This window comes from Dromaius novaehollandiae, chromosome 1, assembly GCF_036370855.1.
Source record: "Dromaius novaehollandiae isolate bDroNov1 chromosome 1, bDroNov1.hap1, whole genome shotgun sequence".
Lineage (NCBI taxonomy): Eukaryota > Metazoa > Chordata > Aves > Casuariiformes > Dromaiidae > Dromaius > Dromaius novaehollandiae.
Window position 1 is genome coordinate 119,139,489 of NC_088098.1, and position 17,568 is coordinate 119,157,056.

The 17,568-nt window shown below is 38.3% G+C and overlaps 1 protein-coding gene across 5 annotated transcripts in view; it reads right to left on the reverse strand.

Moving 5' to 3' along the window:
* Window positions 1-17,568, reverse strand: part of HLCS (holocarboxylase synthetase) — a 129,475-nt gene that overhangs the window by 105,755 nt on the left and 6,152 nt on the right. For 4 of the 5 annotated variants that reach the window (XM_064524777.1, XM_026121480.2, XM_026121481.2 and 1 more), the window contains 3 exons: window positions 11,696-11,858; window positions 7,949-8,907; window positions 4,554-4,736 (listed from right to left, as the gene is read on the reverse strand). In XM_064524777.1, the coding sequence (XP_064380847.1) occupies window positions 4,554-4,736; window positions 7,949-8,907; window positions 11,696-11,858 (1,305 nt within the window). The remainder of the gene's footprint in view (window positions 1-4,553; window positions 4,737-7,948; window positions 8,908-11,695; window positions 11,859-17,568) is intronic. The other variant, XM_064524786.1, reaches the window with a different exon arrangement.

Here is a 17,568-nt window from a genome sequence, read left to right on the forward strand (position 1 = left end):
CTGTTCAGAACCACATATTCAACTGGTAAGAGTAAATTAGATTCACTGCTTATTTAGGACAGCCTCCAACTCTTCCAGCTGTTCTGTATCCAAGTTGGAGATTGGACATCTCAGCCTCTGTTTTGGAACAATATCAGCTGCATAAATCTAGTCTGGATAAACCACATAATGTTAAGTAATGTAGTAAATATATTTACTTTTTCAAAAGCTTGACCATCCCATTCCTAATGTAATTTTCCTTAGTCATAAAATTTAAATGCATAATTTTCAATATAAATAACTACTATCAACATTTAAATATTTCTTCTCAAATCATCTACATTCTGCCCTAAACCAATTTTTTTCATATGCCAAAGGAAGAAAGTGCACTACAAAGTTTGTAACTTCTCATATGACATATTAAGCTCTGTCTTTCCAAGTCCCCCCCAAGAAAAACATACTCCATTCAAATTTTATTATGCATAAAATAACTATACCTTTGCCCATTTCTTCATACGTCAAACTGTAACCCTAAGTTTTCAATACACACAAACTTTAGAAAATTAGATAATATATATGCAATCCTGGACACTTAAAAAGAAAATTCAATCCTCCTTTTCCCCAGAATTAATTTTTTTAAAGGAGCTGAAGAATTTGGTACCCCAAATTCTGAAATTATGCTCATTTTCAGAAAGCTAATGCTAGTTCTGATCACATTAAATCTATGTAATGAGATTGTGACTTTAAGGTATTATATAAACATATGATCTAGAAACGAAAACTTGAAAAATATTAATTCTCCTCCCTCAACATTCAAAAGCTGCTAAGTTTACATTTAAAAAAAATCCACCTTTCAAGACTTAGAGAGTAGACAAGAAGACCTGAAAGTCTTAGCACATAATCAAATTGATACCAACTGGCATAATATTTTTAATGGGATGATTAGCAGAAATGCAACAATGGGGAAGGAACATACTGTTCAGGAATTACAAGCAGAAGAAAAACAAGAGAAGCTATTTATTTGCATAATAAAGTTGAATAAGTTTTATACAGTTTATACAGTTTTAAAGTTGAATACGTTCTATATAATTAGGTTGAATAAGTTGGAACAAAGGCTCTCCAGAGATCTCTTTCAACCCCAGCTATCACGAAAGTGATTAAAGAGGAAAGGGGCTTCGGAAGAAAAACCAAGCGACACAGAACAGGGTACAGATCTACTGGAAACTGAAGCACACAGATTAGAAAGATGAAACTAAGCAAACTAGAACTTTTGAGTTTGGATAAAGAGTAGTAGTAAAAACATGTCAAAAAGTTTCTAGAGTTTTCTTAGCTAGCTTGAGCATCAGTTGACCCATTATTGTATTTCTTATTCTGGAGAAGCATAAGAAAAATTAACCCCCCCCCCCCCCCAAAAAAAAAAGATCACTTGTCAATGGGAAGGACATTACTTAGGCTCTCTCTCAGAGAAGGAATATACTATCCAATGCATCCCAGTGACCTATACTGGACAAGTTTTTGATACAAATGGTGAAAAAAACAGGAAAAAAATTTAAAGAATACAAAACTTCTAAGACAATTTTTTCCATCTCTATTTCCAGTGCTACTGATTCACTCTGAGCTTAAAATCACTTAAGTATTTCTCAAATTACTTATCTGTCCTATACATTTCACAGTATTTCTTTGTTCTCTGGAAAAGTGAGAAAAAACTTATGTAAAACTTAAGATACATGCAGAAAAAAAAGTAACTTATTCAGAAGCTTAGCACATGCCTCACATTTCAATGTGCTCTATCTTCATTATTAACTAGTGTTTTTACATACAAGTTACAGCTTCCTTTCACACACTATTCTGGAAGCATTTCATGGCTAAAGCTTAAGTCATATTGAATGAATGAGTGCATATGCAAGCACAGACGAACTATACTTTTAAAGTTTTATTGTCTTCCCACACTTTAAAATTATTTTTGGTATAATCTTTAACTATACAATATGCCTTGCAAAGATATGTTTAATGGCCTGCAACCTGTAATATGCCACTAGATGGCAAGTTTGGATAGCAATTAGCTAACTTTTTTTATTCATAGTATGATAATATGATACAGTTTGAAAACTGCAAGAGCATAGGAAAGATAAATAGGCACAAACTCCAAGAACATCGTCTTTAATACCAGTCAAAAAGTCTGAATGAGTTTTAGTTTTGTTTTCTTATGTGCCACACAAACAGACGACTTATTAGTTTACTTCTCACAAACAGGAAAAAACTTGTTTCAAATGTTGTCACGGATGGCAGCCTTGGATTTAGTAACCAGCAGAACGCAGGATGGCTTGGAAAGCAAGCAGCAGACTTGGGAAAGCAGATTTCGGCTTATTCAAGGAATTGTTAGTTAGGATCCCTTGGAAAGTAACCATGAAGTGGAAGGGTGCCCAGGAGATCTAACTGATTTGTAAAGAAAATTTACAAGAGCTCAGCTATGAACCATCCTGTTGTGCAGGAAGATCAGAAATTTCAGCAGACCTACTTAGCTAAGTGGAAAGCTGTTCAACAAACTAACACACAGAAGAGGAACATACACACAGTGGAAAAAAGGACAAGTATATAAAAAACATTGTTTGGGTACCTACAGACAAAACTCCAGATGGCCTTTCACCTTCCTGATTTAAGATTAGTGATGGACACTGGGGGTAAGAAGAAGAGATTCCACAGATCTGCTAGTTTTAGTTCAGGGAAGACATGGGTGCATTGACAGACGGGGAAGACAACCTAGTGACAGACAACGCATAAGAAGCTGAAGCATTCAATGCCTTTTTTCCATTGGTCTTCACAGGCAAAGCCTGTTCCCAAACATCTGTGTGTATTGGCACAATCTGGGAAAGAAAGGGGACGCAAATAGTGGGGGATGATCAGATTAGGGACTACTCAAGAGAAGCCAAACACATTCAGATCTGCAAGGCAAGTGGGATTCATCCAAGCGTTCTGAAAAAGAACTGGCTTAGGCAATTACAAGGTCACTGTGTATGATCCATGAAAAACTACAGGATTTGTAGGAGGTCCATAACAGCTGGAAAAAAGACTGAAATTATTCCCATCTTCCAAAGGAGAAGGGTGGGGAAATCAAGTACAAGTATGGAACTAGGGAACTACAAGCCAGTCAGCACCATCTCAGTTCTTGGAAGTATCCCAAAACCAATCCTCTTATGACCCAGTCTCAAAAACATAAATCAACTGATCAATTGCTGGACATCCAGCTGGCAGCTGATAACAGGCAGAGTACTCCAAAATGCAATACATGGCCCAAATAGTTCAATCTTCATCAACAACTTGAATAATAACAGAGCACACCATCAGCAAATTTGCAGATGATCCTAAGTTAGGGGAATGGCTAACATTAAGAATGGCAGATCTGTCTAGAAGGACCTTCACAAACTTGAACAACAAGCAAACAGAAACCTCATGAAATTCAACGAATTCCAAGTTCTGCTCCTGGGACAGACAGCCCTATTCAGTGAACTCTCATAGCAAATAATGCAAACCGCACGCTGTGCTACATTAGAAAGAGCGCATCCAGCAGACCAAGGGAACCTCACTCAGTGCTGATGAAACAGTATCTGAAACACTGTGTTCAACTTGGCTGTGCCAGTCAACTTCAAGAGGAACGTGAAGAAATTAGATTACTGGATCCAGTAAAGGACTACTAAGACTATTAGGGACACAGAACAAATGATCAACAAGAGGATGAGGGAACTGGGCTAATTCAGTTTGGCAAAGAAGAGGCTAAGCAACAATCTAAAAACATGAACTTTACTAAACTTTAAACATGAACCTTACTAAAAGGAGAGTTAAAAGGATGACAGAGCCAAATGCTTCTGAGCAGTGCTAGATGATAAAATAATCAGCAATGACCATAAATTTCAGCTTGAGAGGTTCAGGCTGGACATTAGGAAGAAAATTTCACTAGAATGGTATCACAGCACTGGAACAGGTTGCACAGTGAAGTTGTGGCATCTGCATCCTCAGAAGTTTTCAAAATTAAAACAGAGAAAGGGCAATGGCTGACCTGATCTAGTGTTGCCAACAACCTAGCTTCAAGCAGAAGACTAGGTAGAAGGATATCATCTAACTACATACTCTTCCCCATTCACTCTGATCCTTCTATATCAGGTGGTTAAAGTTTAGTCTACAAGACAAATTCAGTGTTTGTTTTAACATGCGTTGTTTCTTACATTGGTGGTGATGTTTTGGTTTGGAGAGGTTCATGCATACATTAGAGATAAAGAAACACTTTCATCCTGCTCTGTCAATATTCTTTTACCTGCTAATAGTGGTTTTGAATCTGGCAATGGGGAAGCATGGGGTCTACACTTTCCAATGTATTTGGCATGTATCTGTCGAGAATTTTAATGCTTATTTGCGTTCTTCTGCAATATCAGAACAGAAGTCACAAGCTGCAGAGAAAACTGATTTAAAAGAATTTATTTTAAAAGCAGGTAGAAAGACAAAACAACAAAAGCAACAAAAGATCAAACCCAAGTTACAGAGAATGGAATGGCAGCCCAAAACTGAAGTAGAAGCCTTACCTCATCAGAGGACAGAAGATAGAGAGGTGTTAACACAGGAATTTCACTTAGTTCACAACTCAGGCCAAGTGATGTCAGAATCTCCTTCAGAACTTCGTATCTCTTGGAATTGCTCATCTTAAGTGTATTAAAATCATCTTTAGTTTGGATATCCATAGAGTTAATATCCCACTCCAGGTGCACCTGGCAGGGTATATGCAAAGGGAATAAAACAAAAGTTTGTATTATACATTCTGGAGTGGCAAAGAGAAATAGACACTACAGTTCTAAAAACAGCCTTGTACTGAATATGGTTGTTTTACTATCCAGGCTATCTAATGTGATTTAAAAGCAAATTTCTTATGTCTTCATCATATCATATCTACAAGTAGGGCTTTATCATCCTAATAAAACAGGGGAGGAAGAGTCCAGTATATTTATAACTTCCTATCTGGGGATCACAGTTGCCAATACACTACAATTTTCTCTGAAATCTATACAAAATATCCCTTCTTAATAAACTGGTCTTTTCCTGGAGGACTTGTTCAAACTTGTATTCACTTACGAACTTAAACTTCCCCTTTTGCAACCAATTTTATATTTGTTAGCACCCTAGAGACAACAGCAATACTGGTCACATTGCAGCTTGTACAAGAGCAGAATTACATTATCATTGGAAGAGCTTTACGCACAGGTTGCACAAGGTCAGCAGAACTTAGCCTGAGCAAGTGTCAGAAGAATTAAATTACTATCAGGGGAGCTAAAGGAATGTTGCTGTCTGAAAGTTAACTAAGAACCCTGAAACACCAACTTGCAGAGAATTACTCTTCAGGGCTGAAGCAAATGTTTGAAAGCAGAAATGAAATGCAGAATAAAAATCTGTGGTCTAGAACTCTTAATTTGTTTTAAGTAAATGTTCCAGGACATTTAAAAGCATTTGTACTCCACCATATGCACATTCATTGCATGCAAAAAAAAAAAGTCACGATCTACTATTTGTGTTCATTTGTACAATTTTGCACATTTCAATGATGTTCTTCCTCTTTAATATATGATCTACTTTATTGAAACTCGTGGAAAACTGCTGAAATGGGGAAGAAACAAAAGAGAACAGAAAAAAGGGAAACAACTAGTCTGTGACAGAATATTTAATGGTTGATGTCACTGTCAGCCCTCTGAAGAGAAAACAATAATGCTTTTCAAATCCAGGCTGGAAGTCATTTAAAATTATGAAATGACTCTCTAATCCTTTTAATCTGATTTTCTGAAGCTATACTGTAATGGTCTTTTTCTGGGGAAACCCACTACAGTATTAAGTTTTACTATAGCAGAAGGGTCAATTTAAATGGTACAGCAAAGCAGGTTTTACTGTTGCTATCCATTTCTGCAAGTTGCATGGTATCTAATCAATTTTCTAGCACAAGTGTACAGCACAGGGTGGTAAAACTTCCTACACAAAACTATAAACATGTTATTCTCTACAATAGTTTCCAAAAAAATAGCAGAGTTAAACTGACAAGAGAGGAAAACACTGAAGAAACTTGAATATTTCTGCTTTGTGCAATTGCTAGAGAAGTGTGTGCTACCAGATATGTAGGCAGTTAAACTTTAGCAGTCTGGGCTCTTGAGAAAGTTCTCTTATAGCTAAAACACTGATAAAAGATGCTAGGAGCTGTTTTCATAAAGTTTTTTCTCCATTATGTTCCTTGTCTACTTAAATGCTGGTAAAAAAAATCTTGCTCTGCTTTTCTCAATGTGCTGCCTGAGAGCAAAAATACAAAGTAAGGGAAGTGATATAACAGTGAAAAGCCATGTTAAAAAGAAAACATTTACCGAGGCTCCTGTTGAGGCTAACTCCAAATACATAAATTACCTTCAGGCTCATTTTAAAAGTTTTACAAGGCACTTTTAAAAGTTTACAATGGCACACAACTCTCTAGCTCTAACAGCACAGACTATGGACCCAGTTAGATGAATACTTCCAAGGCACCAATTTATTTCGCGAACTTAATGGTACCTTTTCTCAGTTCATCCATCACCCAGTACTTTACCCAGGTAACTGTGAATATGCAAGCTTCCTCACGCGTTATCCAGGAAGACAGAGTAACAATAACAACAATGCTTATGAACACCTGTAGTTGTCTGCTGGTTAATTTCTTTTGCAGAGGTGTGTTTCTTAATGGAAATTACAATACCATAACACTGGAGAAGTACCCAGTTGCTGCAATATTATTACTGTTAAGTGGAACAAATAAGATTTTGGATCATTCTTTCACTCCCCCACACCCCTGTCAGAGATGCTCTGAGCTATACATTAGGTGCAGAATTTGGAGTTTACAGCCTGAAGGAAGACTCAGGAAGTAACAAGCAAGAGTTTTTAGCAGAACAGACAAAAATCAAAAGTATATATTACTGACTGAAAACATACATGTCAACTTTCAGAAAATAAGCTAAATAAATTTAAATAGTAAAAGTGATTTAATTTTGATCGTTAAAAAAACCCCACAAGCTGAATAAAGTTCCTTTTTAATTACAGAACACCAGGACCATGAACCTAACATCCATTTAGAACTTAACTAAAACACTGCTAAAGAAAACACCATTAAGTGGTTTGGTTCATTCACAACACTAGGATACAAGTAGAACATAACTGACAGAAAAAGAACAATACTAGCAAAAAAAGTACCTGCAGACCTAAATCAACAGTGGCATTTCAGTGCTGTCAGAGACTAACCTTTATTATATAGTTACTTGTTCAAGCATGAAATTGTACAACAATTTTTCTATATATTGTATGCAGCTAAGAGAGACTGGAACTTTCTCAGTCACTACTCAGATTTCCAAAGGGCCTAACTTAAAACTTAAGTGAAGACTTATTTCAAGTTTCTTGTTTTATTTTAACTCCTCTTCTGAGTCTGTTTCACCATAGTTCACATTTGTATAGGGAAGTCAATTTTTGATGTTGCCAATATAAGCTTCCACCTTGAGTTCACCAACAATTCAGCCCTTCCAGCTTCCAATTCCTAAAGTCTGTAAGTGCACAGCTGTATCACGGAGCAACCCTTAGCAGGCAGAAAAGGATAGCTCTCATCTTGCAGATGCTCATTTACTATGTACCTCTGCTCTCTCTGCCATGCACTGTGATGCTGTAAGATCTACATGCAGGTGGCTACATGGTAAAAACACAGAACTGGAGCAGCATGGACATTCTCTCCCTCTCTTTAAGCTTCCTGAGGAAAGTGAAAAGTGAAAACTGTTCTGCATTCAGATTCCTCATATGTTCACCAAGATATCAATCTCATTTCATCCCCTCACAAGCATCCCAAGAAGTATGCAACAGGCACAAGTGATTTTTTTTAAGTATATCGCGACATAGTATAGCAATAAGCAAAGTAATGCTTCCTCATACACAGTACCTGACAAAGAATGGCTTCTCCCCCACTGTCTCCATAAGGCAGATGAACAATAACTATATCTCTATCAGCATTACTTAAGCGACTCAATGGCTTTACTTTGCCGATATTTTCCTTCATCACTTCCTCAAAAATGCAGCCACTGATCAAAAAATCTAACTTAATTTCAGTGTTGTCCAGCTGAGAGACCACTAATTCATGAACAATCTTCTTCAGCTTGTTCTTTCTCTTTATTTGAATACCATCAAACGTAAAAGAGGAAGAAAATCCTAAAATCTTTCCACCTTTAGATAAAAACTTCATAAACTGTTGGTGATTTTCCTCAGAAATAGGCTCCTCTGTGGCAATGACCAGCAGCAGTGCATTATCAATCCATGGAGCTTTCAGAACTTGCTCCTCATGCAGCTGGTAGATCGTGTAGTTGTCTCTATCAATGCATTCCTGAAGGATTGATTTTACCTGCTCAAATTCCACTTTTGAAGCTTCAGAGCCAACATAAATCAAGATGTTAGGGGGCTTTCCAGCAAGGTTTATTCTTTTTACTTCTCTTGCTGTATAGTTATCATTTTTCTCTTCCAGTTTGCTACTGCAATCATCAGAAAGTTCAGGAATGTTTTCTGCAGAGGCAAATCTGACTGATTCAATAGTACTGTTTTCAAGTTGCAAACATTCACGACAGCTGGAAAGATGCAAGTGATGATGTTCTCCAGGACCTATCTCTTTGTCAGATAGACTGCTGGATTCATCTTCATGCTTGCTTTCTTTTTCTAGCTTGGATTTCTCCTCTTCTGACTCTGGATCACCTGGACTTGCAGCTATTTCTAATCCTGATTTAACAGTAGTCCCAAAAGTAGCAGCAGGAGTTGTTTCATTCATCTGTGTACTGCTTACGTTTCTTTCCTCTTTTACAGATGGTGCCACCTGCCCCAACTCCTTCAGAGTAGATTCCTGTAAATGGACAGCTGGAAGAGTCAAGAATGATAAAGAGGGGTTAGAAAAATTATATCAAAAGAGGTATGATGAATATCATTGTCTTAGCATGCCAGCTGGATTTAGGTTTAATTTCAGAGTAAGTCATCTATAATACTAAAAATTCACTAATTTGACACACTAAAAACTACTACTCTCAAGAATATAATAAATTCACACTCGTAACACAAGCCACTTACTAATAACTCTTTTTGTTTCAGGAATGCCTTGCTGAGAGAACAACACTCAATTTTTGCAGAGAATGTTTAAGCATAAATTCTAAGGCTTATTGTGAATGCACACATATTTGCACAAAAATAAAACAAAAAAGCTGCTGTGTGCCATCCTGGCTTAGCCTCCTTACTTTCCTATCCATAGACCATTGTTCTGCTATCTTCTAAATGTGTCACTTTTAAGTGTGTCAGCTTCGGTGATTTTGCCCGTGCCTCTGTGACTCACAAAGGACGGAAAGCAAGGGAAGCACTTATGGAAAAATACTGGCCTCTTAAGGAATGCAAGGTAGAAAATTGCATGCTGCTATTTTGAAATTAACTATTTTGAAATAAGCTATTAAAGTGATGATAATGAGTAAGATGGAAACACTGAACGATGTCTTTGGCATTACTAAAGGCAGCAAAATAAAAGTTTGGCACAAGTAAGAAAAGGCAGGGGAAAAATCTGAACTGTTTTCAGTCTGCACAGAAGGAGACATACCTTTCCATATCAAGACATGTGAGCTAAGACCCCAAGGGACAAAAAGCAATTGCTTAAAAATAACTAACTAAATAAATAAATATAAAGATAATATATTTCTGGAAAGTCCAAATGAGGCAAGAAAGTCAAAGACAATTACTGTCAGTGTAAAATTTAGAGAGCAAACTAAAGACAAGGAGAGAAAAATTATTCTTCATAGGGTAAATAATTATTTTTTTCCACCTGCTGAACCACAGAAATATTCCAAACCAAAGTAAGTAACATTTGATTGAATTCCTCTCTACTCCCACAAGGCCAAGTAAGTATTCTATATGTCAAATTTTTGTTTCGGGTTTCTCAAAGAAATTCAATGAGAAACTAGATTAACAAAAGAGTCAGCCAGCATACAGCATACTCGATCCAAGTTCAGCCACTTTCCTCACTAAAGAACACTTGAATTCCCTTGAAACTATATTCCCTTCACCTCATTTGAAGCAGAAATTTGAAGCATGATTTCTCATATGCCAGGAAAATTTCTCAGCTACCAGCCTACATACCCATCAAGAGGATTCCACCAGCCTCCAGTTCTCCTGGAGCAGCTTTAGCACACACACAGCACCTGAAACAAACTGAGCCAAAAAGCACTCTATGGAGCGAATGAGCCTCCATGACTTTTGGGATACTGGCTTCCATTCCCTGCCTGTGTGAACATTTATTTTTGCAGAACACCATCAAGAGAAGACCAAGTTTTATCTCAGACACAGTTGGGAGCATACTCCTACCCTCCTACACCCTAGCTAATTGTTCCTGCCTTAGCTATAATTCTTTGGTTGTGGCAATGCATTATGAACCACACTTAAAGGAAAGACAGACAGACAAGAGAGAGAAAAGGTCTTTTGAGGGGTGGGGAAGCACAAATCACTTTTTTATTCTCAAGTACACCTCATGACTCCACACTTTTATTAGCACAACCAAGGAGATACGACTAGGCAGGCAACAAACAGGACTAGCACTGAAGAGAGCGTAATGTGGATCTACCCCATTACAGCCCACTACTCCACAATATCCGACAGACTGCATACTATGGCACTCTTAAAATGGTGCAGGAAAAAAGAAATTCAAATCTCATGAAGGTCTGGGAGCTGAACCTTGAATTTCCCATAGCCCAGACAATAATTCCACTCAAGAAGAGTGTTACAAATGGAGCCACTATACCATTTCTTTCTCCTCCAGTTTTGTGGGATTGGTCATGAACTCTCTCCCCTCCTAGCTGACACTATTAAGCTAATGAGACCAAAACTGCTAACAGTTTTGATTTAAATAAAATTACCTTCTAAACAAGTAAACCATCCACCAAAAATTCAAAATTCAATTAGCAATGACACCTTCCCTCTCTCCTCTGATTATCCCTCTCCTTCTGTCCAGAAAATATGTTAGCTTTTCTGTCAGTGAGCTAACAGGTTAACACAATCAAGTTAAACTCTAAGCAGTCATTCTCAACCTGTTTAGCTTTGAAGATACTTTTATTTCACATCTGAAAAGAGAACATTTGCCCAAAACCTCTTCTAATTTTTGCAAGTAGATCAGTTGATTTAACAGACTTACATGCACAACTTACAGAGACAGTACTTTCTATCTTCATCTTTGTGTTCACACACTTACATACTGGCAAAAGGATGATACAGTATCTTGGGTATTGAGGGAATCTCATCATACTAAAGTTAATTAATATCATAGCATTGGCAGCAGCTATTGAGCATTAACAAAAAGGAAAAAAAAAAATTCCAAGATCTGTTGAACTGTTTTTCCTGTTATTTCTGATGTTGCATTTGTGACATGCTCTGTAAAGAGAAATTCACTAAAGAAGTGGTCTGACTTTTCAAGACTCTCTGCGTTTGGCAGTTTTAAGTTTAAAATGCAATAACATGACAGAGTGATGAACTGCCTAGAATGACAACAGGAAAACAACACTGTACCAAAACAAAAGCATGTTTATTTGGGTAGATGTAAACATTTTATGCACAATCCTAGAATAACTATAAAACAAAACACATTCTGCCATTAAAAATGATTTGTGAAGATACTTACAAACAATCTTATGTGGCACCATTCCATTATCCATTTGAAGCCTGTCTTCCATGAATGCTATTCCAAGGTTACTGAAGTTATCTATGCTTGCTTCAGCAATTAATTTATAAGGCTCACCAGGTTTATAGGCCAAAGGGGAGCAATAGTCTGACCACTTCACAACCTAAGAGTAAAACATATGCATGTTTTTCAGACTGAAAATGTTACCCCAAAAAAATCAAAAATACTATCAGTATTATGAATCTGCATGATGCACAAAAACAAACAAGCAAGCTTATACAAAGGCAGAGCCAGTACAGGGACACTGAATTTTGCCAGTTTTGCTATTTGGTTTGTTTAACAGCAGAAGTAATTTTAAAGATTAGATCAGAAATATTTTTAAAGACTGAGTCATTAAAAAAAGAAAAAAAAAAGCATACTTACTAGCATTACAGAATACTAAATTGGCAGAACTACTTTTAAGATTTGTTTCTATGATGTTTGATGTGTTTAAGATAACTAATACAATTAATAGTATCACTGAACAAAACATCTCAGCTAGAGATACAAATTTAAGTTCACAGTTCCTTCTACACAAAAGTGCATCCTTCATGATTACAAATGTCAATCTATGAGACTGAATACAACCAAAATAGTTTTTAAGACCACTACTCAGGAAGGGTCATGCAGCAAACAGCACCGGCCACAAGAGTTGATTTTCATTCTGTCCTGAGAGAAGTAAGCAAAGCAACACCTAAACTGAGCATTGGAAAGGAAAGTGGGAGTACAAGCACTTCTTTCCCAAAGATCAAGGCCATAAAAGCTTCAAGTAACACATACAAAATCGCATGAAAGCATTATGATGCTCTGAAAGTAAACTCTTTATTTGCTTTTCTGTTTCTAAGACATGGCTTTCAACACACATTCTTAAAAGAATACTGATACAAACAGCAAAAGTAAATTACTAGAATTTTAAGAAGTACACACTGACTAATTTAATGTCAGAAGCATTAACTAAAAACGTAAAAGATTCAAGTTACTTATCTACATCAAAAATTATGTTCTCCAGGTAAGCAGAAAAGAATCATTACAAAAGTGACACACTTGGGTTTTTCCCTTCAGAGCAGGTTTGTTAAGCCCAAACTAAACTCCATTGGCTTGAAGAACAAATAGCAGGTTTAATTATAAAAGCCACAACAAGACAAAAAGAAAAGAGTTTTGAATGGCTGACATGTTAATTAAAGACTACATACCTGTCTGCAGATTCATAGCTGAAAAGGAGTACTTACTGTTTTATTTCCACAGCCCTTGTCCTCTATACAATACAAAATATAATTGTTCTCCTGTGAATGTGTTTTTAGAGCCAATGAAGCATCACCTGTTTCCATGACCTGAGAAAAACTTAGACTTCCTCATGTAACGTGTTCTAAATATAGGGAAACACAGTGCAATTTCCATATAGCAACTCCAATGCTTTGATGCCATCATCACTAAACTATTTTCATGAAGTTCAGCTGCTTATCACTACACACAACACACTGATTAAATACAGTAATAAAAGTACATATTTTGAGTATATAAAATGAGGGTGAGCTCTTGGACATTTTACTTGTTCATAACTTATAAGAAAATCAGCTAAATTTACCTTTTAATCTACTGCAGTAAATAGCATACGTAATATCCAAAAATCTTTTTCCTTTGAATAAGTTCAAAGAAACTCAGATTTCACACAACCCTAATGGCCACATCTACTCTCTAAGTCACTAGCAAAAACAGTCTCTGATTAGTACAGCCCAGATGAGAGCATCCAATCCCTACTCATACTGGTGGCCTAACTGGATACCTAACAACAAAACTGGCTAGGTACCTTCCAATTCAACACCTATTCCTATCCTTCGCAATCAAACTTATTTCAAAAAGATAAAAAGAGAGCAGCATGTGGGCAGTATCTTGGCATTTGCCACAACGTCAGCTGTATGCTTTAACTTAGGGGCTAAACTCCCAACTCTGTAACATAAGAGCAAGTGCTAGCTTCAAACCAGCCACACCAGGACAGACAATTGGTGAAAGCCAGGACTCAAATTTAGGCTGGATGTATCACTCAGGTCCTGGCCTCACATAATGACCACTCTTTGGTGAGAGCAAAAACAGTGAGTTTCTAATTCCGGCACGTGAAAGGTCATCTCCATGGCACAGTGCCACAACCAAATACCAGCTCTGAAGTTACAGCATGCATTTCTGCTTCTTACCAGTTCTGAAGCAGGACAGAATCTCCCCACATAACGTGTTCTAAATATAGGGAGACACAGCACAATTTCCATGGAGCAACTCCAATGCTTTGATGCCATCATCACCAAACTACTCTCATGAAGTTCACACAACACACAACTATCTTCTGGAAGACAGCTGTACCAGACCCCTATAGATTTGTGTTACAGTAGTGGAGCATCAGCCAGGCAACCATGGCTACTGTCACTGTGGAAGTCTGTGACCCATGTCAGCCAAAATGACCTTAGCTGACTTGAGATGTCCTGGACAGCACCATTGCTTTCCTGAGGGAAGAAACTCCCACCTGTGTTTGGACTACTGATACAACACCCACAGATGGAATGGAAAGTCCACAGTTGGAATAATAAGGTATAATACTCTGAGGGCCTGCTGCATACAGTTGGCAATTAATGATCCCAAGTAGCAGACATGGCAATTAGATGTATGATACAAGATTCTGGCTTCTTCCTCTTACCCTAACCTGCCCATCTATTCCCACAGCAGTGTATTAACATTCACAAGATAAGGGACTGAAATAGAGTGTTAGTAATTACATTCTACTCTGATAGTGTTGTGTTTCTGAGGATAGAACCAAAACCAAATACATCTTCACTCTCAAATCTTACCAGCTGCACATAAAACACGTGCTCTGGCAGCTCTAGTTTCACTGATGTTGGTTATGGTGGAGTCAAAAATGCCTCCTTATAGGCCAAAAAACTTGTTCTGTTCCCCTTTCCCCCCATTCTTTTGTCATATGGGTGCAACCAAAGTGAAGCAAAGAAAAGCCTCAATGCAGACATGGGGAAGAAGACAGTCATTCCCCTCTCCTCTAACACTCAGAGGACATCTAGGCTATGACATATGCAACACTTGGCCACAACCTGCATGGGGCTCCCCCACATCAGTCTGTATCAGACCAGGAGCACTTCTTCTAAGCCCCATAATACATACCTGCACACACACAACCATTCCTGAGCAGCATTTTTCCAACCACTATGCTGTTGCCATGTCTCTTTGCCCAGAAGTCCAGAGGACAACCATTCTTAGAGCATGCTGATAACATCTTCATGAGGACCTTTATTTCTTCTTCTCCACAGCATGTCCCTTGATCCAGGCCTTCTACACTCCCCTCTATTTTCCCTGGCATATGACTTTGGGCTACTCTCTCTGGTGGAAGGTAATGGACTTGTTCCATATTTAGATATACTCTCTTATCCAGCAAACAGGCACAGGCAGGTAACACCCGTGTCTCACCTGAAAACTGCAGAGAGGAAATATTGGTGCTCTGAGCTTTTATTTAACGGCACCAAATAAAACATCAGATATGCTATCAAGTAAAATGTAGTTGTTGCTGTCTAGTGCAAAGTGAATACACAAAAAAGCCTCACAAAATAAGGCTATTGCCAAGACACAGGGCCTGGAATCCATCTCATGCAACACCCCAAGGACCATCTGCTTCACAACAGAACCCAAATCCTGAATATTTCCAAAGAGCCCAAGCTTTCCTACCAGAACTAGAGGCCTTCATCAAAATTATGTCAGAATACAGAATGAAAGGCCAGCAGTTACTAAGAGATAAGAAATTACTTATAGTCTTGTTTTCCAGGACCAGCTCGGTTTCAAAGAAAGTGGCACAATCACCGATAGCTCTACAAAGAATAGCTTTTCCACCTAGAAATCATCTTAGGTCACAAGAGTTGTCTGTTTCTACACTGTCTACGCTGACATCTGGCTGCCAGAGTTAGCTGAGAATTAAAGGCATTTCTCTAGAAGATACATGTACACAGAAAAAACAATGAACAAAAAACCAGCAGTCCTTTTCTTCTTCAATTTGGTCTTTAGTCTGGACTATTGCCTTTGAGCTTGATAAATCAAATTCATTATCAATGTCTGCAGAAGAATGCAGGCACTTCCCATTCTAAAGGAAACCCAAACAAAGCCAACAAGACCAGTAAAACTCTACTAAATAACAAAATCCAAAGAACAGCAAACCAGAGCACCAATGCACATGTTGCTCCTGTGGATCTCTCTGCTGCCAGAAAACCTCCCTTAGCCTTCTGCCTGAGTTGGCTCAGCACTCTCCAGGTGCACCCTGCGACAATGTAGAGAGCACAACAACAGGTATCCTATCTAGTTCTATCTCCCAGAAGCAGGGCCCACCTGGATGGATTCCACAGTCTTACGTCAAAGGCAACAAAAGCATCTACAAACCAGCTAGTGTGGACACTTCCTGGGTGCTCCAAGGAAATATGATGCCACCTAGGTCCAGGGTCAGAAGACTTAAGTAAAAAAAGATCTCAAGGCTCTCAGCAGACTCCCAGTGCCTCCAGTCCTCACAAGCCTTCTGATCTTTGTGGAGGCAATGAATTTGCATGATGCAGCACTTTGAATTGACATCCCTCCTCTAGAGAAGAAAGACCACATTCCAGAAACACCCTCCAGTTCTTGAGCCGGAGGCCTATGTGGAAGGTGAAGGTACAAAAATTAGGTTAAAGATATAAATCTGGAATTGTGCCCATTCCAAAACTGTCCTTCTGAACCTACCCTCAAAACTGCGCAAGTCTATATACCAGCTGCTCTGCTTCTCAGGCAACGTTTGTTGTGCTCCAGCAGAAGACTCCTGGTTCATCTCTCAGAACAGGTTGCCTGAAAAACGCAGGTTCCTCACCAAGGGGAGCTGAAAGGCTGCAGCCACTTGCAGATGTGACAGGCTTTCCTTACTCCAGAGGGGAGCTAGAAACCCAGTGCCAAAAAGCAAGAATGACAGATGGCCCTGTGGAGTGCTAAGCAGTGATCCCGCAGGAAGATACCTTATCGGCCTCCTCCAGATGGTGATCCTAACCTGTGGCACGGACTGTTTAATGAAGGACTCTGTCGATTTTATGGTACCCCAGTGACCAGGCCAGATATTTTACTGCTGCATGCCCAGACGTGTCCTAGTATGTATTCCCATTTCTCCTCTTTCTGCTAGGAAATGAGGTGCATCCTGTCTTCTCTGCAAAGGACAGCATACTGTGCAGACAACAACTGACTGCCTTAGAAAGGATTTCAAGAAAACTGTAACACATGCAATAATCTTCCTCCCTCCAAAGTTTTATCTTTTGCTTTGTGTTACAACTTTTCTCTCCCTTCATACTTGTATCCGAGCTGAGCACCTAGGCAGCAAACACTCCTCACATGAGGAAACAGTTGTATGAAGAGCAAAGACCGGGGGGGGGGGGGGGGGGGGGGGGGGAAGGGAGGGGGAAGGAGGGTGAGGGAGAGATTATCTCAAGTTCATAGTAGGTTTTGATAGGGTCTGGACACTGCTGTTTATGCATGATCTGTTTAGAGATGTTATATATTCAGTAATTCGAAGTTCTATAGTATCATCTTTTAAATCCATGTCTTTGCGCTTTTAGTATACTAATGAAAAAGGCACTTTTTAGTTTAAGTATCTAAGAGATATATTTTGAAAGCATACCTGCCATAACATTTCCAGTACTAGTTGATTTATATCCTTGGATGCCTCAAAACTTTAAGTGTTATGCATTAAAAGTCAAACAATTTATAAAATTCTAAACAAGAAGTACTGCTATTCTCCCACCTAATTTTACTGAAAAGTAAAGAGAGATTAAAAGCTTGAT